Source organism: Stegodyphus dumicola, chromosome 6 (assembly GCF_044657685.1).
Source record: "Stegodyphus dumicola isolate Sdum_Otavi_A_Nest chromosome 6, ASM4465768v1".
Lineage (NCBI taxonomy): Eukaryota > Metazoa > Arthropoda > Arachnida > Araneae > Eresidae > Stegodyphus > Stegodyphus dumicola.
The window spans coordinates 102,818,338-102,844,465 of NC_140773.1; the positions used below are offsets into that span (position 1 = coordinate 102,818,338).

At 34.0% G+C, this 26,128-nt stretch overlaps 1 protein-coding gene across 3 annotated transcripts; it reads left to right on the top strand.

Moving 5' to 3' along the window:
• The first annotated feature begins 523 nt into the window (after positions 1-523).
• Positions 524-25,818, top strand: LOC118186717 (kielin/chordin-like protein). Of its 3 annotated transcripts, none has more exons than XM_035356848.2 (7): positions 524-668; positions 5,190-5,330; positions 7,829-8,044; positions 9,499-9,525; positions 16,437-16,661; positions 25,375-25,425; positions 25,568-25,818. In XM_035356848.2, the coding sequence occupies exons 1-7, from the start codon at positions 623-625 to the stop codon at positions 25,798-25,800; spliced, it is 939 nt and encodes a 312-aa protein (XP_035212739.1). In that variant the 5' UTR covers positions 524-622; the 3' UTR covers positions 25,801-25,818. The 3 variants fall into 3 exon arrangements, with proteins under 3 accessions (XP_035212739.1, XP_035212740.1, XP_035212742.1); XM_035356849.2 differs by having other exon boundaries at positions 9,505-9,525; XM_035356851.2 differs by lacking the exon at positions 9,499-9,525.
• Positions 25,819-26,128: the final 310 nt, after the last annotated feature.

Consider the following 26,128-nt stretch of genomic DNA (forward strand, 5'->3'; position numbering starts at 1 on the left):
GTTCTAAAATTATTATACAAGTTAACTGTTATATAATTATTGATACTGTTAAGTGAATCTAGCGCCAGAGTGTCGCTATCGTAAACAAGTACTAGAGTGAATTTTAATGAATGCATTTATTCTATTGTGGTTTATGCGCTGTCGGCGAAGTAGATTTAATTCAATCCAATAAGTTTAAATGAAATGCAAGAAAAAATGCGTATAATTTAATATTCCAATACAAGGAAGTCATGTGGTGTACACATCAGATTTTTTCTGCAAGCATTTAAAAGCCTTTTTTTAATTCCCTTTTTAACTTTCGACAACAGATATATCTCATTAGTTCAAAAACATTGTTAGAAATATATCATTTATAATTGCTCGATTTTTTCCGCTTATTTTTCCCTTCTATTTTGTTTTTGCTTTACTTAAAAATTGAACGATGAACCATATGGCAGTAGAATAATCAGCAAAACTTATATAAGTAGAATAATCGAACACCTGTATCAATACGTGAAGTCATCTGTTACTGAAAGGAGGGGAAAAGAATAATTACGGCAATAGCAGTTAAGTTTTATATTTGCATTTTCGAAAAACAGTCTGATGCAAAACAGCAAGCATTCAAGTTAAAGCGGTTGATACAATGAAGTTCGTCCTATTCTTAGTATTTTTGGTTTCGGTATGGGGATGTAAGTTTAATTTATCGTTTTTTTCACTTTTTATAGCTTCAAATAAATTGGGTACTCTTCTGTCATCGGGCGGATTAAAAAATTCATGTGAAGTATGTGTTCATGTATGGGTGTATATGTGTATGTACATGTGTAAGTGTTAATGTATGCGTGTATATATGTATGTACGTATGCACGTACTCATATATGCCCATACACACGTGCGTATATACGTACATTCCTGAATCCGGTCTCGATAACAGAAGAGTACCAAAATTTATATTTAAGCTAGTTCAATTTATTTTGAAAGCAATGCTTCTCTGATTCTAATTTTTGTATGATGTGCACTTAGTATTTTTATAAAGCTTTAATGTGTAATTAATATTATTAAAGAAACGGTGTGTTGAAGAAAAGTGAAATTGTGTATTTACTTTAAGGAAAAAAAAAAAAAAAAAAAAAAAAAGAAAGGGTCTGGTTGCCTTTAGGACATGGTTAATAAATTTTTAATATAATGCAAAAGGCTATGCGGAGAATGATGACTTGATTTTTACCTAGTATACCGTTAGAATACATTTCATGTGTTAGTAAGCAATATGTCACCCTAAGATATGTAATATATGTATACAGTCAGTGTCAAGAGTATTCCTACAGAAATAAAATTTAAGATAATCATTTCTATTTTTGAAGAAGTACGTTTAAAATGCATTTAATAGTTACTTTTATTTATTACGGATATATTTTGATTTAAAAAACCGAAATGAAAATCTTCACTTTTTATTGTTTGCATAAAATATGCAAGCTTATGTTAATTTGTACTACATTCGAGTTCCAAATGTATTCATCCGCCCTCTGTTATGACCTGAAAACAGTTTAAAATGACATGCACTTTACTTTTGCAATTAACAATTTTCAAAACGTTTGTATGTGATTTTCCTTACATAGGAAATTAGCTATTAATCTGGGGGAAAAACTGTAAATCTGCAATAAAACACTAAAAATTTCGGCAAAGGCTTTGTTATCAATTAAATTAAAACAGAAAAAGTATAGAGCATGCAGAAGCCATGCAAATAAACCTCGCAAGGGCCAACACCAAAAACTAACGCCCAGATGTAAAAGACTTATTTTGAAAAACGTAAAGCGAAATCCTCATATTTTAGAACAAAACTGAGAAATGAGTTAGAGCAAGAGTCGGGTGTAGTAGTTTCAAGCTCAACAATCAGAAGGACATTAAATTAACAAGAATTTCAAGGAAAGTTCTGAATTTTCAGATAGCAGATTCAGCAGATATGCAGAAATGATCGGAAAAGTTCTGCATATCTGCTGTTAAAGCAGTTAATGTGGTCGTAAGGACTGAGCAAGCGAATATTAAGGCTCACCAATGGCCGAGTTGTAAAGTAGCTGAACATTGGTAGTTCCAAACTGTGTTCGATTCCAGGCGAATGAGATGGCTGCATGGACATTTTCGTAGTTTTAAATATGTGTAACGAGTATACCAGCCAGTTTCCTCTAGAAAGTCCTCTACGAAAGCCTCCCCTTTCTGCCTAACGGATAGAATTTATTTATTTAAATTTAAAATTTAAAAAATATTAAATTTAGATTTGCCACTGACTATAACCTTATTCCAAAATTCTAGAGGTAAATTTTGATATTTGTTTGATTTGGTTTATTGAGATTAAGTGCTTTGCCATAATCTTAATAAACCAAATCAAACAAATATCAAAATTTACCTCTAGAATTTTGGAATAAGGTTTATGGTCAGTGGCAAATCTAAATTTAATATTTTTGGACCTGATGGAAATTTTAAAAAATCCTATAAGCTAGGAACAACACTTAAAAGAAAAAACTTACGAGCTAAATATGGTGGTGGCAGTATACTTGTTTGGAGGTGTATTATTTGCTGCTAATTAACTTTAGAAAGATTTACTACCCAGTTTCCTTTAGAAAGACATTCTTTCCTTTAGGCAAGTATCTTTGTGCACGTTCGCATATTCAAGAAACCTAGCCTAAACTCTCCAAACTTCGGTTAATTGCAAATATTTATAGAGTCCTTTATGTGGTCGTAAAGAATTAAAGGGCATTCCTCTCATGTGCTCTCGTAGGATAACGAATAATGTATCCTATTCGTATTCGTAGAATCCGTGTTGTTACTTACGTACTATAGCGACCTAGGCGAGGGGAAAATCACGTGTTTCAATCTTGGCGAGAAACAGATGCTTATCGATATAAATAAGTTCAGTGTCTACGATGTAGCAGTATGGTTTGTTTACTATAAACTTACAGAAGCAACTTAATATAATATATAAATTCGTATTTATTATTTTTAATGCAATTTTGTAAGCAATTTATTTAGATAAACAATATGCCGAAAAATATCCGAAATGCGTTAAACAGATACTTACCGGTGGGCATAGTTCAACAATTGTGTCAATCGTATTATCGCAGTCGGTATGATGCTTGAACATAAACTCTCCGTTCTTCTGTGCTTTTTGTTGCACTATTTCATTGATATTCCGTAAAATAGAACATTTAAAATAGTAAGCATATTACATACATAATTTTCATAAGTTGAAGAAACAAATTACGCGAGCGTATGCAGATCGGTAAAGAGTAGGCATCGAGTGAATTGCTTATGTGTATAGGTAACAGTTTCTTTCTTTACAAGTCTGCAATGCGTCAATACCCATTTCTCGCCAAAACATAGAAGCGTTTTGCTTCAAGCGAATGCACAGCTCATTTTTCCTATTACAGTCTTCTAATCCCGATTAAATGATATGCTGGACGTAATGATTGCTTTTGACGATCCGGGGGAAAATGTATAACCCCAATGAAAAATTCATTTGATAAGGAAGACAAATTTTATAAATGTTAAAAATTGATTTCCCAACCTTAAAGTCTCAGTTTTCTCAGCAAAAGTATATATATATGAACCTCCTCATCTAGGCATATATATTATTAAAAATTAGCTGCTAATATTCTATAGATAATCCAAAAAATTATTAAGTATGGTATTTTGGGTCGCGAATGGCAAATTTACTGAGATAATTCTGCATAATTTTAAATTTTTGTAAATTTTCTAAAACAGATCTACATTGTAAATTATAAATTAATTACATGTTCATTTTCCTATTTGCATCGGCCTGCCAATGGCCGAACATTTGCGAACAGTCTAACTGGTAGTTTGACCTAGACTCGGGTCCTGGCGAATAAGCTGCTTTACATGGCAGTTTCACAGTTTTCCCACGTGTAACTCGAATATGAGAAAATTCCTATTAAAAAGAACTTCACGATAGCCTTAATGTGTTTTTGCTAAAATGTTATAAATACAGGCCAATCCAATCCTATATTTTCCTCAGAAAGTCCTTCACGAAGGCAAGCCCTCGTATGCTTTGCCATACTCAAATAACCTAACCTAATCTAGCCATAACCAATTCTATTTACATTGATTTAGCAGTTAATATTTTGGCATTATTAGAAAAGGTAAGGAGGCAAAAACAGATGCGTGTGGCGTGGACGCATTCAGTTGATCAAGTGTAACCTTCCCCTTTCTTCATTCCGTAATGTTACAGCAAGGACGCATTTTTTTTTTCTTTTGCTCATCAGCCTTCCCTCTTTCTGGTCCACCAGCGGCTGAGCGGTAAAGCCACTGAAGATTGGTAGTTCTGTTCGGGGCTCGAATTCAGGCGAACAGACTGGCTGGATGGAAATTTTCATGGTTTCCCCATGTGTAACGTGCATACGAGCCAGTTCCTTTTACAAAGTTCTCTAAGAAGGCATCCTTCTCTTAGGAAGATAGCCATTGAGTGCTTTTGCCACAAGCCAATGCACCAAATACCAAACCTTTCATCTTTCTATCACATGCAGTGGGAAATGGTGAGTGTTCGTTGTTTAGCTATGCGTGTATCGCAATTTATTATTACGATTTAGTTAAAGCGAGAGCAAGTTTTCTGCTCTGAAGTTTGCATTTAGTTTAAAATAAGTCTGTACATGTGTATTTTATATACACTGCTCTTTAATATTTTTAGCCCTAACATTATGTATAGTGACGTTTTTGATTAATGTCATGAATAGATTTATTTTGTTCACTTTAGCGCTTATTACCGGACAGAGTTATTTTGCAAAATAAAACAATAAAATAATTTATCTATCTTTGTTTAATCTTTATTTAATAATATTTTTTATTTAATATCGTTTAATCTTATCCTCAAGTTTTAAAACTTATATACAATTGCAAAGCTGGATTTATTCCGTTGCTTTTAATGCTTCTACTCTCCTTCTTCTGCAATCCATATCTCATCGAGTTCCATAAATTAGCTTATTCGATTCGCTAGGGAATCGTGAAATTTTAATATTTTATCGGAAAGTGCTTCTTCAGATTTTCGACAAAATTGCAGTTTATACTTAGCTTTACACTGATTTGGGAGAGAAAAGAAACACATTAATTTCAATAGATTTCAAATATATTTCAATAGATGAAAACAGGATCATGCAATTTTTACCTATATGCATATAATATGTATGTTATTCTAAAACAGTATTTTTCAGATGAGAAGCAGATATCTCCGTGCCAATGTGACAAAAGATATTTCAAGCATTATGAAGTAAAGGGTTGTTCACCAGTCTATGAAAAAGATTGCTGCCCAGTTAGATTTAAATGTCCACAACCTGAACAAATTCCATCAAATGGTTAGTATATAACACAGGTTTTACACTATTTTTTCCTCTCAGCACAAAACTTAGAAAAAAAAATCAAATTACACGCAGGTCGAATGCTTGAGAATAAACAATGAAGCATTGTCTTTCTCTTATTTATTAAATTTTTCTTCAACATAGAAATAGAATTACATATGTCTGTACATAAATAATTTTAAATTTCTTTACTTCTTTCCATAGCTTGAAGGTCCACCAGCGCCCGAGCGGTAAAGTCGCTGAACATTGGTAGTTGGTGCGAGGTTCGAATCTCGCGAACGGGCTGGCTGCATGGGCGTTTTCGTGCTTTTCCATACGTGTAACGTGTATACGAGTCAGTTTGTTTTAGAAAGTCCTATACGAAGGCATCCCTTCCTCAGGCAAGTAGCCTTTCAGGCCTTGCCTTAATTACATAACCCAAAACAATCTACAGCTTGAAGCTTGAGAGTGTTTTCATTTCGACAGAGTTTATAACTGAGGAGAAAAATTACTAAAAACTATTCTAACGGACTGTAGATCAATCGGGGTCTTTATTAATTTTTAACTATGAGGAAAAACTGTTCGCGTGTAAATAAATGTATTCCCGAACAACGTGATTATTTTTAGTACAAAAGTTCGTAATTGAGCGCAGTTTGTTTTGACAAGTACGAAAAAAAATTAATCAAATTTGTATCTGTAAATCTTTGAATAAGATTTACATTATATTGTAAATTAATTAGCTTCATTTATAGATTTTTCTGGTGCTTTAATCACGTTCGTTTTTAATGAAATTTTGCAATACTCTGTTTGCATTAAATACATAATTGAAATGTATTCGCGGGCTGAATAAATTTGCTTCGGGGGCCACATGCGGCTTTCAGGCCGTCAGTTTTAGATCACTGATGTACTTCATTATCATAACTTTTATGTTTGCCAATATTTTACGTGATACGTGGGGGTCTGACACCTCAAAAGAGATGTATTATTAGCCCAAAGGGCGTTAGCACAGAAGGGTTATCCGCAGCGTACATGGGCGCCTCGAAACCCGAAATCTGAATTTGTTTTTGATTTATTTCATATTTTGTATAAATTTAACGAATTTTAGTTTAAAAAACTCAGCGATTTGAAAGCGAAAAGTGGCAACGTTGTTCGAAATAAAACACTTTTTTTCTCTGGCGTGCCAAACTGTTGCCATTCGGCAAAATGTAAGCCATTTATCTTTCAATTTTAATCAACAAATTCAGCTATTTGAAAACAATGTGTTGCCATTGCCTCAACTAGAATACTTATTATCTCCATGCTCTAGCCTACTAGCCCACCAGCGGCCGAGCGGTAAAGTCGCTGAACACTGGTAGTTCGGTCTGAGGTTCGAATCACGCGAACGGGCTGACTGCATGGGCGTTTTCGTGGTTTTCCCCATGTGTAACGTGTATACGAGCCAGTTTCCCTTAGAAATTCCTCCACGAAGGCACCCCTCCCCTTAGGCAGATAGCTCTCGAGGCTTTGCCATAATCACACACACACACGCCCTAGCCTACTAGCCTGTTGCCATTCGATAACAATCAAATTTAACCTTTCTTTTACTGAATAATAAACCAAGTGATTGTAAAGCAATAAACGCACTTCTTAAGAATATTTTCTAAATTTAATGCGATTGCTTTAAATAAAAATGCATTTAAATCACGAGGTATCTAATTATAAATATTAAATGACACTAACTGTATTCATTCAAATATACGTATCTTTTTAACTAAAAAGCTGGTCGTTCCAATGGTTAGTTTTCAAAGAAGTAATATAGCGAATATATTAAAAAAATATGGCTATACCGGGAATTCTAAAGTTATGCTGTTTTTAGATGATTTTGATTTTGCGCTTGAATTTTATTGGCATACGTGCGAAGAAAACGGTGCTTAATAAAAAATAATAATAAATAAAATGTAATATAATAAAGCTGCTTAATAATAAACAGAAGACAACAAAAACTGTGTCAGCAGGAATGATTCCAAAAGCAGACTGGTAACCTGCTCAGCGAGAGCATAAAAAACTTCTGGCGCATGCTAATCTTAATCATAAAATCTGAATACATTCAGAATTTTTTCTTTCTTTTTAATTCGTATTTCATTTGAAAACAATAGCATCTAATTCATGTTTTATTTTTAAAGAAAATAGGTAAAAATTTAATTTGAAAATTATGAGGTATTTTTGCCTCCTTTCCGCATGCCTTCGTGGTGTAATATAATAGCACTCTTGGCGTGCTTTCGAGAAGTTCAAGTTAAAGTCCCGGTGATTACGCATTTTGGCAATTGGGTGCCCTCATACCCAGTCCTCCTTTACGAGCGAGTATATACGTTATTTTTTCCTTTTTCATGTCTTCGTGGTGTAACGGTAGCACACTCGGCCCGTTTTCAAGTCCTGGCACGGGCATTGCACATTTTATTATCTCCTGCTTTAAAAAAAAAAAAAAAAAAAAAAAAAAAACAATGACTGCAAGATAATTCTATATTTTTCATTTCCAGTTTGTAAGTACAACGGCCATTTCTATGATATTGGTACGAGAATTTTGACTTCAAACCCTTGCGAAATTTGCGATTGTGAACAAAATTCTGAGAATAAAAGAGCTGCTATAAATTGCATTCCTGTTGAATGCCCTACAACCTTTGGAAAACCACTGAATCATAACTGCTACGAAGTATACGAAAAAGATAAATGTTGCTCCACTAGTACAATATGCGGTAAGTAAAGTCTTCCATTTTATACATCAATATGATTAAGCTAGGTTACATTATAAATTTTAGTTTCACCTACAACTTTAAATGAAATAGTTTATCATAAGAAACAAAATGGGAATGACTTAAATCATTCTTCTTATGACTAGTACAAGACTAAATTTTAGAGGGCGGGAGAAGAAATTGGGACTGTCAAAGAAATTTGCAGTTGCTTAGGTCGTTTTCATATTCAAAAAAAGGTACATGACATTTCTTAAAAATATATTAAAGAGATATTTCTTATATATATATAAAGTTGGTTACAAAATATTTATAGATGACTCTTGGTGTAACTAAATCATTAAATAAAAACCACAATAATAATTTGATAATCGTAATAATTTTAATAACCTTTATTTCTCTAGTCCAAAATAATATTAAAAACTGTCACAGTTTATCTCAAATATGATTTTGTTTAATTTTTATTAAACTGCAATAAAATGTCTCACTTGAATTAATATTATGGGCCGTAGCACAGCCATTTCAATAATTTTCGGTCAAATATGGTACTACCAGAGAGTATGTTATATCAAGAAAGTCACACTTCAGGCTATTGGAATATGTACTAGCGTTACCTACGGGTATCATATTGTATTAAGACCTCATGAGATGTTAGAATAATGTGCAGTTTTTTAATAAAGGATGTGAATTCCTTATAAATTAGCTGATTAATTTGTGCAGTTGCACAAAATGCTTTAGTCATGCTTCCAAAGAATGTTATTATTAATCTTTATTGTTATAAATGTTCAGATATTTGGAAGAAAATTAAAAATGCCTTCATGAAAAAATTAGGAACTACTTCATCTCAAGATTAAGATTTTGAAAATTATGAGACATTGACAGAAAAACCTTTGCAAATATACTTATTTGTGGATAAAGCTGAAAGTTAATGATTATAATGTATTTTTTAAAATAAATTTTAAAATTTTCGTAGCTAATCTGGCATTTCTTCCGGTTGTTCACCTCAAGCAAGTGCCTCTCTCTTGTTCCGGCTGTGATCCTAATAATACAATAATACAGCGAGAACCTGTGGATCATCATCTGTTCTAGTTTCAGTCAGTAGCACAGATTGTGATCCACAGGTCACTGCTAATGTAATTAGAATGAAGCCACTACAGCGTAAATGGCCATTTAATATTCATAAAAACTACAATACAGTATCAGTATGATGATAATGAATCAGAAAACTGTAAGTTATTTATAACCAAATAAATCATATTAAGTTTCCAAGACACTGATTTCTTAAGATTGTCAAAACTTCAAGTGTTTTCAAGTGAAAAGGCTTTGTAAGAGGGAAACGATTAAAATTTTTTAGTTTTGTATTAATATTAATTTAAAGGAAATTTTATATTGTTTTTTACATCAGTATTTAAATGCTGAATTTTATTTTATTATATGCTAATAGTTATTCTAATTTACAGCAACAGATGAAGCTATGAATCGAACTGGTAATGTGTTTTCATTTTTATAATTATTTTAATTGGTGAGTTCACGAATCTCAACAGTAATACTACTAAAAGAAATGTTATGCATGTTCTACTTCGAAAATTGTAACAATATATGCCAGGTTGTTATGATCGATGGGCAGCCAAAACGAGATATCCAACAGTTGAAGATGGCTCTGCAAATGGTTTCCGTTTTCATATCCGGAATGGGAATGGCTTCAGGCCATCTGGAGAATCTATCTATTAGAGTCAAAAGGTACACGTTGCCTTCTGATGGAGGTAACGGTCCGACGATATCCATATGGATTTCTGAAAAACGTGCATCAGGAAGAGAGAATGTGCCCAGTGGTGCTTTAGTATGCTTAGTAATTTTCGATTTTTGGCAAGATTCACAGGATTTCACCCAATTTTTGATATGACGTTTCATATCGGGCCATACATAACGAGAACAAATAAGCTTCGTAGTAGCTGCAATTCCTGGATGTGACAGATTATGCAGATGATTAAAGATGAGTCTGCGAAAGGAATTCGGAACAAATGGACGAGGAATGTCCGTTGATATGTCACAAAGAATATTACCATCAGAATATTGGCACGGTTTAAATTCCAGTTTCAAAGATGATGTGTTGTTTTTGAGAAGGTCTTGTACCTCCGGATCATGCCTTTGAGCTTCCGAAAATTTTTTAAAATCCAAAAATGGAGATTTTGTTATGGAATCAATTTCGATTCTTGAAAGAGAGTCAGCAACGACGTTTTTTGAACCTTGCACATGCCTAATATCAGTAGAGTACTGAGAAATAAAATCTAAATGGCGCAATTGTCGAGGTGAACATTTATGAGGGTTCTGTTTAAAAGCGTATATTAACGGTTTTTGATCCGTATAAATTATAAAATTTCTGCCCTCTAACATGTGTCGGAATTTCTTAATTGCAGAATAAATAGAAAATAATTCCCTATCGTACGCGGACCATTTCTGTTGACTTTTACTGAGTTTCACAGAGAAAAATGCTATAGGTTCCCATGTTTGTTGAGACAACTGCATAAGTGTGCCGCCGATTGCGACGTCTGAGGCATCTACCCAGATGCTTAGCTGGGCTCCGGGAATAGGGTGTCTCAAAAGGGTAGCCTGAGCAATGGCATTTTTGGCAGCAATAAAGGCTTGTTCAGCATTCTCGTTCCAATTTAATTGTGGGGATGAATCCTGAACACGAGAACGAGATTTCTTTTTATTAATATAGCCTTCTAACAATTTTATTAAAGGAGAAAGAATATGTGCTGCTTTAGGTATGAAACATCTATAAAAGTTAAACATGCCTAAAAATCGGCGAAGCTGAGTGAGAGTGGTAGGTTGAGGAAAATCTAAAATACATTTGACTTTGTCAGGAAGAGGTTCAATTCCGTTTTCACTAAGGTGAAAACCTAAGAAATCAATAGATGTTTGACCAAAGGTGCATTTTGAAACATTTATGCAAAGTCCATATTCCTGAAGTTTGGAAAATAAAGCTTTCAAATGCCTGCAATGTTCCTCAGAATCTTTAGAGGCTATGAGCAAGTCATCGACAAAAGCGTAAACGCCTTCTAAATCCCGCGTGACTTCATCTATAAAACGTTGAAAAGTCGCAGATGCATTGCATAAGCCGAATTGCATACGGATACTTTCGAATAAACCGAATGGTGTGCATATGGCGGTTTTGTGGATGTCGGCTGGGTTAATTGGTATTTGATGGTATGCCTTAATCAGGTCGACATGACTAAAAATTTTAGTACCGTGCAATGCAGCAGTAAAATCGGCTAAACATGGAATAGGGTATTTGTCTTTTATTGTTTGAGTGTTCAATGCTCGATAATCTCCTACAGGTCTCCATTCCAGACTTCCCTTTTTTGGAACCATGTGAAGTGGGGATGCATAATTGCTGCTCGAAGGTCTCAAATGCCCCAATTGCATCATAGTTTGAAATTCTTGTTTTGCTATTTTTAAGCGATCTGGAGCTAACTGACGAGGTTTTGCAACCACAGGTGGACCTTTAGTTATGATATAATGAACGGTGTTGTGTTTAACAGGTTGGTTAGGATCTGGTAATCTAGTAACTGAAGGAAATTCTTTTAAAATTTTGTGATATGGTGTATCACTAAATACAGTTTTTACTGAATAAATGCTTGCATTTTTCACGCAACCGACGGTTTTAAAATGCGTTTTTAAATCTTTGAGACATTTGTTTCTGAGATCAGGCACCAATTCAAAGAAATGGAGAAAATCTGCTCCAAGAATGGGTGTACTAACATTTGCTATAAGAAAAGTCCATGTAAACTGTCGTCTTAATTTGAAATCCAAAGAAAGTGTTTTTTGACCATAAACATAAATAGTAGAAGAATTAGCAGCGAAAAGTGTTTGTTGGGACGAATTCCGTTTTTGAGAATTATTTGCTGGAAGTAAGGACACGTCAGAGCCGGTATCGACCAAGAATGAAAGGTTTGTTCTACGGTCACGAACGAACAGGCGACGTGAAACTTGAGGCAAAGAATAAGTCGCCTCTATTCTTTGCTGGTTTCGTTTCCCTGCCATGAACAAGGTTTTGTACATTTGTCATCTCTACACTTTTTCCCAAAACGTCTATGATACCAGCAAACAGAATAATCTCTCCTTTTGGAATTGCTTCTTTCCTTATTGCGATCTCCGCGATTTGGCGAGCGACCACGAGAAAGAGAAATGCGATCAATACGTTTGTTTAATTTTTCTATTTGTTTAAATAATTTATCCTCAAGAGACTGATCGACTGTGCGAGAAACGGCACAAGTCCCTGGGGTTGGATTTACTTCTAAAATTCTGTCGGCAATTTCTGCAGCTTTATCTACAGTTAAATTGGAAACCGCTGCCAAAATAGACTGAACAGTCGAAGGCAAACGTTGAAGGAATAATTCTAACATTAAGTTATCAGGAACATTTAAAGATTCTGCTCGACGTTTCATATTTATAAGCAAATCGGAAGGTTTTCGAGAACCTAATTCCTCTCCAGATAATAATTGGCGAATTTCTTGCTGAGAAGATTCTCCTGAACGATTTATTAACTCAGTTTTGAGCTTTGTATATGGATCAATAGGGTCTGGTTTCATAAGTAAATCCCGTACTATTGATGCAATATCTGGAGGAAGATGAGAAACTACATAATTATATTTAGTAATGGATTCTGTGATAGGTTTGGGGGTGGCAAGAGCAAAAGTACTTTCACACATAATAAACCATAAAGATGGGTCTGATCGGTTATAAACCGGAATTTGGACGGCATGAACATCAGACATTGTGCAAGGTTTTTAAGCCAAAATAAAAGCAAAAATTTAACTAAAGAAAATGAAATTAAATGATAAGTAGAAAACAGAATTATAAAATGATCTATAATTACTACTCATCTGTGATCCGGAGGACGAAAACCGATGTAATCCATTACTTCTGGTTTGGAGATCTTGAGTGATGGCTTGTAGTCAAAACCGAAAGTGCTTGAGAACTGTTCATACGATTTAACACAGTCCAGGTTACCATTATAGTAATTTCCTTTTAGTTTTTACCACCAATCCTCAAATTCCATATCACAGATTATGTTCTTACTGCATTAATATAAATATTAACAAGACATAGTGCACAATAAAAATTAAACTTTATTTAGGAACATCGCGCATACTCCCCGACAGCCTGCCTGTTTCGCTCTGCTCGCTACTCGTAAGAAACTTCTCCTCTAGGGTTGCCACACTTATCAGAGGGCGCAAGGCGCGCTCCTTATCGCCATCACCACAACTGCAACCAGATGTAAAAGTATTAATTAGAAAACAGATGAAAATTCGCAAAAAATGTTGCGTAAAATAATAAACGCAGTGTTTGGAATGTTTGATTTTTACCTCCTTTTGTTGATAATAAGGGAGAAGAACGGGAAAATTAGTTGCTGGCGAAATTGAGATTAACCTTTGACAAGTGTCCTTTGATTTGACTATAAGGAAATTCTAGTCGTTAATTTTCATTCATTTTTTAATTAAATTTTATTTTCTTTCCCCCTTTTGCTGAAAACCAAATGAAACAGTCTGAAATAAGAAAGGATGTTTTTTATTTTAGTTAAGGGAGAAAAAAATTATGACAAAAGCACCCTGAATCAAATCTAAATTAATATATGTAGGATTTTCAAAAGGTACTAGGATTCTTTTAGTATGGAACAGAAACATAAAAACTTTAGGAAATAGCCCTTGAACCTGAATACACCTGCCCTACTTATCTGTTGCGTTCCAGAAAATACGCCTTAAGCCCTTTTCTTTTGGTGTAATTTTCAAACTTTTCATTGTTCGCTTCAACATTTGATGCAAATCGGCATCCATGAGGGACATGCATTTCACGAAAGTCATAAAGAGTCAAGTCAGACTGCACCATCCATATTTTGAAAACTTTCTTGGTATGCAAACACGATGAGCAGGATCACTGAGCAGCGATTTTTTTATATCTTAACTGATTTCTTATAATGAATTAAGAAAATGAATGGAGAGCGAAGCACTAATGAGAAAGTTCCATTGCATAAGCAACTTCGTTATTGGTTGCTCGATGAATGTCGAAACGATTTTTTGATATGCACTAAAATTAAACTTCATAATCGATATCAAATACCTTTTGGAAAGTAGTACATTTTCTAGATACTTCCCACTATTGACACATTTCTTATTTTGTTTAAAAAGTCTTGCAGTTGGCAAAGTATCTCCCTCATTATTAATAATCTTAGTCTTAATAGTTTAATCACTGCTCTGGCGGATTTGTTCAAATTCAAATAAATTTTAAGTTTTTTAGTTTCCCTTTAAAATCCTTATTGGGCTGCAGAATCACGTATCATCACTATGAGATCTACTTAAAGAATGAGCTACACCCATCAGCACTGAAAACATTAGTTTTTCTCCGTTCGATTTCGGAATTGAAAGGGCAACTATATGGAATTTTTCATGATTTCCTTCATGTATAACGTGAATATGAGTAAACTTCTCCTAGAGAAATTTTTACGAAGGTATACTCTCAAAGGCAGGTAAAGAACGTTTTTACATAATATTTAAACAATATAACTCCTGAACAAGATACAGGAACAACATACTTCTTTAACAAGGTACAGTAAACAGAGCGCTATGTGAATTCGCCATCGTGTGGCCGAAACTTTCAGATATATATTTACCGCCAAAGCGAAATGAACTTTGTTTCCTGGCAAAGCAGGAATTGGACTTTGCTAAAATAATTTATTTCATTATTCATCTTATTTTCCATTAATATATATTACTGTATTGTGATTCTGACAAAGTGAAATGGACTTCGTGCCTAGCAGAGCAGGCTATAGACTTTGCTAATTAACCAAATTTATTTATTGTGGTAAAAATTGTGCTTACGAATTCACTATGCTTTCATGGTAGAACATCGGATTCGCCGGTTCATATCATACAACCCCAAGTGATCTCATCTCACGTAAACTACACTGCAATTATCTACATTAATTTAAAGTTAAATCTTATTATGGAATACAGCTTTAAATGCAAGAATTATTTCAATTCGTACGAACTGCTTACTCAGATATGCAAAACCGCATTCCTTTACTTCGCTAATGTATTCTCATTAGAATTGATGAAGTTAACCCTTGACTTCGCCTTTTCTATATTTTCGCCTTCGGGTGAGCGGTGTGATTGCACCCTAATTGACTTTAATTACCGCGCATGGCCTTAGAGCATAAAATTGAACTATCTGGTAAAATTTCTATGCAGTTGTATGCCAGTATTGAAAGAAACGATGAACGATCAACAGAGGAGACATTAAGACAGGAGCATTTTCCTAAATCATTTTTTTATCAATCATTTCATGTTATGACATCAGTTTTTGTATTTGGCGCTTCATATTTTACTTTATGTTTAAATGAATTGTGATTTACAAAATCGTGAGTTTATCCGGGTAAAATGATAGTCAATGAAAATTTAAAATCGAAATATATTTTTAAAGGAGTTTCATTGCATATGTTTCTGTTAAACTGAAAGACTAATAAGGTTGTTCAATATTGCATTCATCTTGCGTATTATCTAAACAGAAATGAAAGCCTTATCCTCATTGGTCATTTAACTATACTTCTGTGCTGAAAGAGTTCGTATAAAAGTCATGTTTTATGCGTGAAACTCGCTGTTCCTAGATTTCCTGTCAGAGAGCCTTAGCTTACCCCTTAGAGAAATTTATGAAGTGATATCATCTGAAAAGTATATTTTGTGATATAGCATAAACATCATTAAAGCGTTTTTCAACCATTTAGAGTGTGTCGTTATTTTAGAAAGGGCATTTGAGACCTTGAGTTTATATAATCATAAACAATCAATTTGTCAATCTACAGTACCTTATTTACTAGATTTCTCACCTTTTTTATTCAATTCTCTTAGCAGGATGGTTCAACGTTCAATTCAACTTATACAAAATGTTTGTTCCAAAATCCAGATTTTGTTTGGAGAAAAAAGTTTGGTTTCATATATAGAAGAGTTCTACACTATACACAGCATTACGCGTATTTCCCTCGGTTTCGCTTATAAAGGAAGTTTAAAAGTATGAAAAGACACATGGCTATCTCCAGCATTCTAGTTTAACGACCTTATCTGGACATAAATATGTAGGCAAATGTAAAGCCATTTTATAACAGATGTAAAAAGAGACATCCTGCCTGTTCTTCCAAGAACAAGAGGTGAGCTAAAGAATACGTGAATGTTCTCACAGATGTTACTTCGAAGATGACTGGTTAAAACAGTTTATATATCAAATCGAATCACTTAATAAAGATTTTAAAAGAATTGTTTAAGCAGAAGAGTTAAATTGAATGTATAAAGTGGTGCAGTTTCAGTATTTTTTCACATTACTAACAGTTTTTCTATATTTTCAGAAACTTGTAAGTATCGTGGTAAAACATATTTCTTTGGGCAAAATATCTATTCTGACGAAGATCCATGCAAAACATGTATTTGTTCAGAAGAGTGGGCGGGAATCAATGGCCCCAGTTGTTACAATTATGGATGCATTCATTTGGAAGAAGACCTTAAACAGCTCCAAGAAGGGTGTATTCCAATATATCATGAGGCCACATGCTGTCCAATAGAAATCTATTGTGGTAAGAATTCTAAATAATTTTCATTCTTATACGCAACTGAAACTAAATAAAAATAGCGTCTGTCTGTAACATTTAATAATGCTTCTGTAAAGTTTGCGAAATGCACAACTAGTACGCACGCAATACTTTTTTGGTGTCAGGAGTGGGGTTTTGAATACCACTTACAAGAGCGATGGAAGAACAATTCAGGCAATTGATGACTGCATTTGCTGCATTCCAAGAAAAGATGGAAGAGGCTGTCAACTCCGTTATAGATGAGATGAAAGCAATCAAAGAAAAGATGAATGCTGGCCAAGAAAAGATGAAAGCTGGTCAAGTTTCTGTTAAAAAAGAAATGAAAGCTATTAAAGGAAAGATTGAAGCAGGTCAAGAGGAACTGAAAAGAGAAATAACCTGCGTAATAGAAAACAAATTCAAGGCTATGGGAGGCAGATTTAACGCTGTCGAAAATAAAGTTCAACACACTGAAGAGAGATTTTCTGCTGCGGAACAACACATTGATGACAGGGTTACTGCAGCCGCCAAAGAAGTCGATAGCTAGAAGAAATTCGTAGCAACGGCAGGGAGCAGTAGTGATGGTTTTAAATTTTTATCGATGCCTGTTCGTCCCTCTCTGAAACTATCTACATATGATGGGAAAATCTCTTGGCAAGTGTATAAGACACAATTTGCAATAGTGGCGTAAGCGAACGGATGGGATTCCCAAGATAAGACCTGTCATCTCACCGTTTCTCTGAGAGCAGACGCAGCGGATATTCTTCAAACTCTCCCAAAAAACCAAAGGCTAGATTTCGGAGCTCTAGCCGGTGCACTGGAGCTAAATTTTGGGGAGAAATGTTTGAAAGATTACAGCAGGCTTCAATTAAAATCCCACTTCTGACACCAAAAATTGTTGTCTGCGTACGGGATCGTAATAAATTGAATGCGAAAGTCCGATGAAAAGTGAATAAAATTTATTATTATCACAACAAATAAAACAAAATGCTTAAATTTTCCAAATATGCGTACAATATCATAATATTTGCAATATCTCACAGTAGTTATACTTAAAACTACTAGAACGTTCAACAGAATTAAATTCAAAGCAAAGAAAGCTAATCCAGTTTCACCGCGAATTCGCTCCAATCATTAACAGAAATAAGTAAACAACTGAACTGAGACGTTTTCCTCTCGCTTTTATAAGCTTTTTAACCAGCACGAGAATGTTCTGATAGGTTCTCCATTTCTCCGGAAAACAAAAGCCTACAATTACAAGATATTTATTTATTAAATGCGCGTGCTCCTGTATTTTTAATTTTTCCAGCGTAGCTTTCCTTCTAAATAAGTCTCGTGCTGCATTGCAAGGGAATATAAAACAATTTTAATTATACATTCTACTACTATCTAAAAAAATAATAAATCTGATGTGTACACCACATGACTTCCTTGTACGGAATATTAAATTTTACGCATTTTTTTCTTGAATTTCATTTAAATTGATTGGATTGAATTAAGTCTACTTCGCCGACAGCGCATAAACCACAATAGAATAAATACACTCTTTAAAATTCACTATATTTGTTTACTATAACGATACTCTGAATGCAGAAAATTTATATCATTTGAAGAATTATCTTATCGTTGCCACATGTTCTATTCAAATACTATAATAAAGCTAGAACGATGTATGAAAGAAATTAAGCAAACAAAACAGAAAAGAAACAGTTTTTCACAGACGATTTAGTATTTCTCATTCAATTAATTCAGTTCTCATTTCGCGACAAGGCAAAAATACATAAAAACTCAAAATATCTGTATTAAAAATTAAAATCTTAAACACTTATTTCCTCGAAAAAATTCAAGAAAGGATTAAGCATGATTTAATTCGCAATAATAAATGAAGGCTTTATTTTTGTTGCTGCGAAGCTTAGTCTCTCTAGATTGGCAACAAATCTACAATTCTGCTGTTTCAAATGTAAACAAATATGTCCGCCATGTTATTTAGAATTTAACCGCACTTAAACAGCTTTTAAATTGTTGATAATTGTACAAATATTGCTTCCAGGATTACGAAAGGCATGAAAACCTTAACCGGAATATAACAAGAACATAATTCTATCATTTTTAAAGCAAAAAATGTACAATTTACAAACATATAAGAGTAAAGAAATTGAGATCATTGTGCCGAGTAACAGAGTGGATATATATATATATATAAATATAGTATTTATATACGTTTGGTGCAGCCGATTGCAACCAAAATACGAGGTGCACATCTACATGTTATAGCAGTCCTATATACAAAATTTCAACGTTCTGAGGCTACTCGTTTTCGAGTTATGCGAGATACGTACGTACATACGTTCGTACAGATGCCACGAAAAATTCTCTTCAGAATTAATTTTAAAGCAGTTTTATAATTTTTTTGGAGGAAACGAGTCTTTTATTCTGTCCTCACGTACAGATATCACGCAAAAACATCGTTAAATTGCATTCGGTAGCGGTCAAAATGGATATTTTCGTTGAAATATGCTGCCTGAAACTTTTCGCGATTACAATACTTCCTTTTTATTTCGTACAAGGAAGTAAAAAACCGTAATAATATGTTGTTAAATGTGATATATTTAGCAACATGTTTTTGGATGATGTTTCACTGATGTCGCAACTATCAAATTATTATTAAGTTAAATTTACAGTTTCTAAAGACTTCGACATATTATTTCTCATTTTAAAATTTGAATCCATATTTTTTCAAATCGCGGTGCTTTAGAAAACGACAGCTTTTTCATATGTTAATAAAATTCTAATTATGAGATGAAGTATCATTCTTCGTCTAAAGTAATAGAAAATTGTTGTAGTAAAATAGGTTGAGTGAAAAATCGAAAATCATTAAATCACCATAAAGAATATGCAGTATAAAATATAGAAATTTTAAAGTTTTAGTACATTATTAGAGTAAAAAAATGGCAAATTTAAGTTATGTAATACAATTACTCATTTAAAAATATAGTCTATAAAAACTGATTTTATGATTTATTTGATTTCTTTAAGGTATCCGACTATCTTCTAATCGTCAATTTAATGAAACTTTTCAAAAAAAAATTTTTTTACCACTTTATTTTAAAGCTCTTACATCACGCTTTCCAAAAATACTTTTGTTTTGACTTTAAGTTTCTTTTTCAGAACTGGTAAGATAAGGTCTAAAGATACACAGACTCTTCTAAATAACTTTAAAATGAGAATTTTTCATTTGAATACTTTTGGTGATGTTCAAAATTTTATTTTAAACATTTCTATTTGTTATTAAGTGCTAGGGAACAAGATGGATTTTACAATTTAATTTTCATATTCGGCAACATTTCTTTTTCCTTCTGTTTGTGCTTGCATTACCTTATATTTATTTTTACTTCCTTGTACGAAGTAAAAAGAAAGTATTGTAATCGCGAAAAGCTTTAGGCAGCATATTTCAACGAAAATATCCACACGAATGCAAATTAACGATGCTTTTGCGTGATATCTGTACGTAAGGACAGAATAAAAGACTCTTTTCCTCCAAAAAACTAAAAAACTGCTTTAAAATGAATTCTGAAAAGAATTTTTCGTGGCGTCTGTATGAACGTATGTATGTACGTGAGTTCGTACTTTCGTACGTACGTACGTATCTCGCATAACTCAAAAACGAGTAACCTCAGAACGTTGAAATTTTGTATGTAAGACTACTATAACATGTAGATGTGCACCTCGTATTTCTGTTTCAATCGGCCGCGCCAAACGTATATAAATATAGTATTTATAAATATATCCACTCTGTTACCCGGCTCATTGATCTCAGTTTCTTTACTCTTATATGTTTGTAAATTGTACATTTTTTTGCTTTAAAAATGATTGAATTATGTTGTTTTTATCTTCCGGTTAAGGGTTTTATGCCTTTAGTAAATCTGTATGCAATATTTTTATAATTATCAACAATTTTAAAATTGTTTAAGTACCGCTAAGCCTAATTTGATGGCGGCCATTGCTCTTGTTTACGTTTGAAACAGCTGAGTAGCGGATTTGTTGCCAATCTAGAGAACCTTAGCTTCGCAACAACAAAGATAACGTCTTCATTTATTATTTAAATCATGCTTAATCCTTTCTGGAATTTTTAGAGGAAATAAGCGTTTAAGATTTACTTCGTAATTTTTAATACAGATATTTTGAGTTTTTATGTATTTTTGCTTTGTCGCGAAGTGAAAACTGAATTAATTGAATGAGAAATACTCAATCGTCTGTGAAAAACTGTTTCTTTTTTGTTTTGCTTGCTTAATTTCTTTTATACATAGTTCTAGCTTTATTATAGTATTTGAATAGAACATGTGGCAACGATTAGATAATTCTTTAAATGATATAAATTTTGTGCATTCTGAGATTACTGGCGAAAACTCTTTGGTAGTTAATGACCAGAAAAATGTAAGTCATAAGTCATTCTGAGTTATAATATGAAAGAAATATAATACTGTTAAGTAAACCTAGCGCCAGAGTGTCGCTATGGTAAGCAAAGTGAATTTTAAGGAATGCATTTATTCTATTGTGGTTTATGCGCTGTCGGCGAAGTAGGTTTAATTCAATCTAATAAGTTTAAATGAAATGCAAGAAAAAATGCGTATCATTTAATATTCCGTACAAGGAAGTCATGTGGTGTACACATCAGATTTTTTGAAAAACGTGATTTCGTTTTCAACTTTTCTGTTACGAAAAAAACGTTAAATTAAAATATTACTGTAGTCTTATGCAACTTTCCACAAATATTCTATGAATTAAATGGACTCAAAGTTTAGGATTATGTATGTATCTAAACCTTTTTCAGATAATTTTGTAAATGAAACGAGTGAAATTCTCGAAAAATAGCTTGTGAATGTATTCCCCGACAGGTATATTTAATAGCCATTTTATTTTATCACTTTGATTTTAGTCTACTTAATTTCTTATACCTTAATAAATATAATTTACAAAAATAACAGTCAAATACTGATTAATACTTTTGTGTGAACATATCTAATAATCCTGAAACCGAAGAAGTTTTTAACCCAAAATGTAAGAAAAAAGACAAAAAATCATACTTTGGTAATATTATCATTTTAAGTAGTACACCAATGATAACATAACACCAATAATAGATTTATTTGTACTATTTTCGAAAATCTGGGTCTCGAATGTTGTCGGATAACTTAAAAGTAACTTGAAATAGGTTACATTTTTATGAAACTTTGTATGCTTTGTCTATAAACTGTTTTCTGTTGAATGCAAGAGAGAATAATGGCAGTGTAGTTAGCTTCCTGATTACAGTCTGCTTTTTGGATCGTAACCCGGTAAATGTAAAGTAATTGCTTGTTTTAGTATTTCAGACTTTTGATTAATTAAAAATCTTTTAAGTTTTTGTGAAATCATTAGAAAAGGACATCGTACTCTATTGTTTTCTTCGAATAACTTTTTTTTTTTGCCGAAAAATGTTCGATAACGAAATAGAAAATACTCACCTTGAGTTTTCTTTCTTCCGCTTTGAGCAACTGGGTTCGTGAATGATGAAATATCTTCTTTTAAATGGCTAAGATCTCATATTCATCTAAATACACAACAATGATTTATTAGTATTTTGAAAACATTTAATAAGGCAATTAAAGTTACAAGCACATTTTACGGCGTTTTATAAAATACATTGCGCACTCAAAATTCTACACAGCTACGGTTCGAAATCAAAACTTGGAGTTCTTATTAAAGTCATAGTCACAGATACAGAAGCAAGAGAACGTTCAACTAGTTTCAGAGTCACAGATTCATGGACGTCCAAATCGTGATTCCTGAATGACAACTTTATAATTTTCAAGACGTTCAGGATCACTTGGAGCATTTGCGTAAGGAGTTAAACTACAGTCACTGGTCATTATATTGGGATTGTTCTTTTTTTCAAAATTTGTCACTGCCTTTCATTTCATTTATTGTTGTTGCTTATGCTGACGTGTTTGACGCAGTCAGCACAAGCCCATGAAATTTCTCGTGGCAAGAGCGCTATATTACGCCTGCCGTTGGCAACAGCCTTGAGCACCATTTAGGTTACAGTGCGATTTAGCTCAGTTGCGTCCCCAATTTTGATGGACAGCACCCCGGGAGGGACGGGTCCGACGGTCTGTCACCTCTCTCCCCTTCCACCAAACCACATGACAGGATTTTTAGAGTGCCGCCATGCCGCATCGATACTATACATTTACAAACAACCATGCCTTCTCAGAGATTCGATGCACGGTAGTCAGCGACGCTAACCACTATACCGGTTGGGCGGCGTCTTTCACTTCTAATGGATATAATATCCGGATAGATCTCAAATAAGTCCCACGTTTGGTCTTCACTTCTACCACATGTACTTTTCCGTCTTTACCAGGATACATTTTAACCACTTTGGCTAAGCACCAATAGTTTCTGGATGAACACAGTAGATTTTTCAGTAACAGCAAAAAATATTCCATCATCCCTGCAAGGATGCATTTTTTCCAAAAATTGTTCAATAAAGAAATGGGGACTACTCATCTTGAGCTTTCTTACTTCCGTTTTCAGTAACTGGATTCGTTAATGGTGAAATATCTTCTATTATAAACCATCCAATTTGATTAATCATGGTAATATTTTGCTTTCTTCTTTATTTTTGCAACGTATATCACTCTGCAACACAAATACACGGCTCTGCAACACAAATACACGGCATACCCTAAATTCAAATAAAATTACACTTTTTTGCAAAAACATCAAAGAACCCAGAAGGACTTTTGCGATTGTGACGAAATTTGGTATGTAGAAACATCTTGATTGAACGTGCAAATGGTCAAAGTTTCAAGGCAAGCGAACAGGAATTACGATCATAGCGCGCATTTCTAATGCGCAATTCGCAAAGTATAAAACCAGTAACAGAGGGGGAAAATTTATCTTTTATTGCTGCTGCCATTGTAATTCCGTAAAGAAGAAACTAAAGACACCATTAGACGATCGAACGTGGTCGCATTGTAGGGTTGCGTGAAGCTAGGTTGTCATACCGAGCAATGCAATAGGTCGCCACTTGCAGCGTGCAGACACTGCTGTGCAAAGATCTTGGCAGCAATGGTTGCTACAAGGAAACTGCCCACGAAATGAAGGCTCTGGAAGGCCAAGGATCACAAATGCGAGGCAAGATAGGATGATTGTTCGCCAGGCAAGATAGGACAAATACTAAGCAAGATAGGACAAATACAAAGCAAGATAGGACAAATACCATGCAAAATAGGATGATTGTTCGCACTGCTCCGGCTACTGCCGTGAAGTGCTATCGTCTCTAAAACACTGAAGTATGGCTAAAAGTTTTATCACCTTATGGGTATTATAACATTTCAAGCTTTTCATTTATGGCTTTTCTCAAATTTAAACGGAAATTCAATCACTTCTTTGCCGTATAGCCTTAAAAGCTGCTTCGCCCGCCACAACAAAAGGTATTACGATACTTTCAGTCACTATTATGAAATACTGGCTGCCATTGCTTTCGAATTATTGCTTTTAATAGGTAGAGGTACAACCTGGGCAAAAGTTAGTACAAAATCATTATGTCCAATAGTGGGAAAGAAAAACGATCTTAAAGCTTTCTTTCGAATAAATAGGAAGATTATTATACAGTTTCAGTGTTCAAATTTTCAAATTTGTTCTAATGCATGTTATTTATGTTCAGTTATATATGATATAATGTAATGTAGTTATATACAGTGCGTCAGTAAAGTTATGATGTACTTGTTATTTGGTCACCGTAAAGCAACAAAACAAGATAGAAATGTGAAATCTTCACCAAACAAAAAGAAAACTCTCCAAGTTTCCGCAGTTTTATGTGCAAGCATGTGCGCACACAGGTGATGACGCAGCACCGCCAAAACTGCGAAGGAGTAGATCAGCCCATCCACGCCCACGCCAGTCGAGATGATGACCGTACAGAGGAAAGTTCAGTGTATTCTGTGGCGTGTCAAATTCGAATCCCTGACGAAAATGCAATGTGAATATCATCGCGTGTACAGTGAACCGCCACCACATAGAAATAATATTAATCGGTGGGATAAGCACTTGAAGGATACCAGCAGTTTGTTGGACAAACCCCGTTTTGGCAGGCCATCGGTCAGTGACGTGTCTGTAGAGGCCCTGTGGAAGAGTTACCTAAGAAGCCCTTACAAATTGCAGCTGTTGCACGCTATCAAACCGACGGATAGAGCCAAACGATTTACGTTTGTTACAGATATGCTTCATGAGGTCGACAGTGATAATCGATTTCTGCAGAAGATTGTGTTAACGATGAGGCGAAATTTCCTGCTAGTGGGCATGTTCATCGCCATAACATCCGAATATGGGCTGGTGAAAATCCTCATGTTCACGTAGAGTACGAACGTAACAGACCTAAAGTGAACTTGTGGTGCGGCTTGATGCAAGATAAAGTGATAGGATTATTTTTATTTGCGGAGTAGACTGTGACGGCATGAATGGAGCCCACATCGAACTGCACTGAATAGGTATGAAACTTTAAGAGGTTTTCTTTTGTTTGGTGAAGATTTCACACTTTTATCTTGTTTTGTTGCTTTCCTGTGACCGATCAATAGTGCACCATGACTTTACGGACGCACTATATATATATGTGTATAAGTTCCTTTATGTTTAAAATGCTACGCAATTTTTCAAAATTTATATTTTACTTTTACAGGAAGAGATTTCGAGCCTACTACAGTTCCATTAGCCAGCAATGCAGATATTAGTAAGTATTTGGATAACGCAAAATATCTTTTAAAAGAGTATCAATTTCTGAAACCTAATTTACTCAACTGTAATTTAATCTTTATGTCAGTAAAAATAGAAACTTATTTCAAGGATATTAAGATGGAATTGACTCTTTACAGAATCTGGGAAGTCATGTGAATTCCAAGGATTTCACTACAAGCTCGGACAAACACTGGATATAAATCATCCAACGAATTGCGTGACCTGCACCTGTTCTACCCCACCTGATTTCACATGCATTCATCGAATGTGCCCAGGACCTCCGAATGGCGATTATAAAAACTGTTATCCATCTTATTCACCTGCAGAATGTTGTCCTATATATGAATGTAGAAAAACAAATGCTACATAAAAATTCATTTATTTTTAATTTTCAGTAATTTATTTCAAATATGTAGTCTTCTTTTACTGTCAAATGTAAGCCTTTCACTTGTCTAAATGCTTTTGTATTCTTCATTGGTTTCTTGGCCTTTTATTACAGCACTGCAAAATAATCGAGCTAACGGCTTGAAAATTCTGAAGTTTCTCTTAATGATTTATCAGAGTTAACAATACATATGTGGCCTGAAAGTTAATATTAAATGGATGTTATAAAATAATCGAGCTAACGGCTTGAAAATTCTGAAGTTTCTCTTAATGTTTTATCAGAGTTAACAATACATATGTGGCCTGAAAGTTAA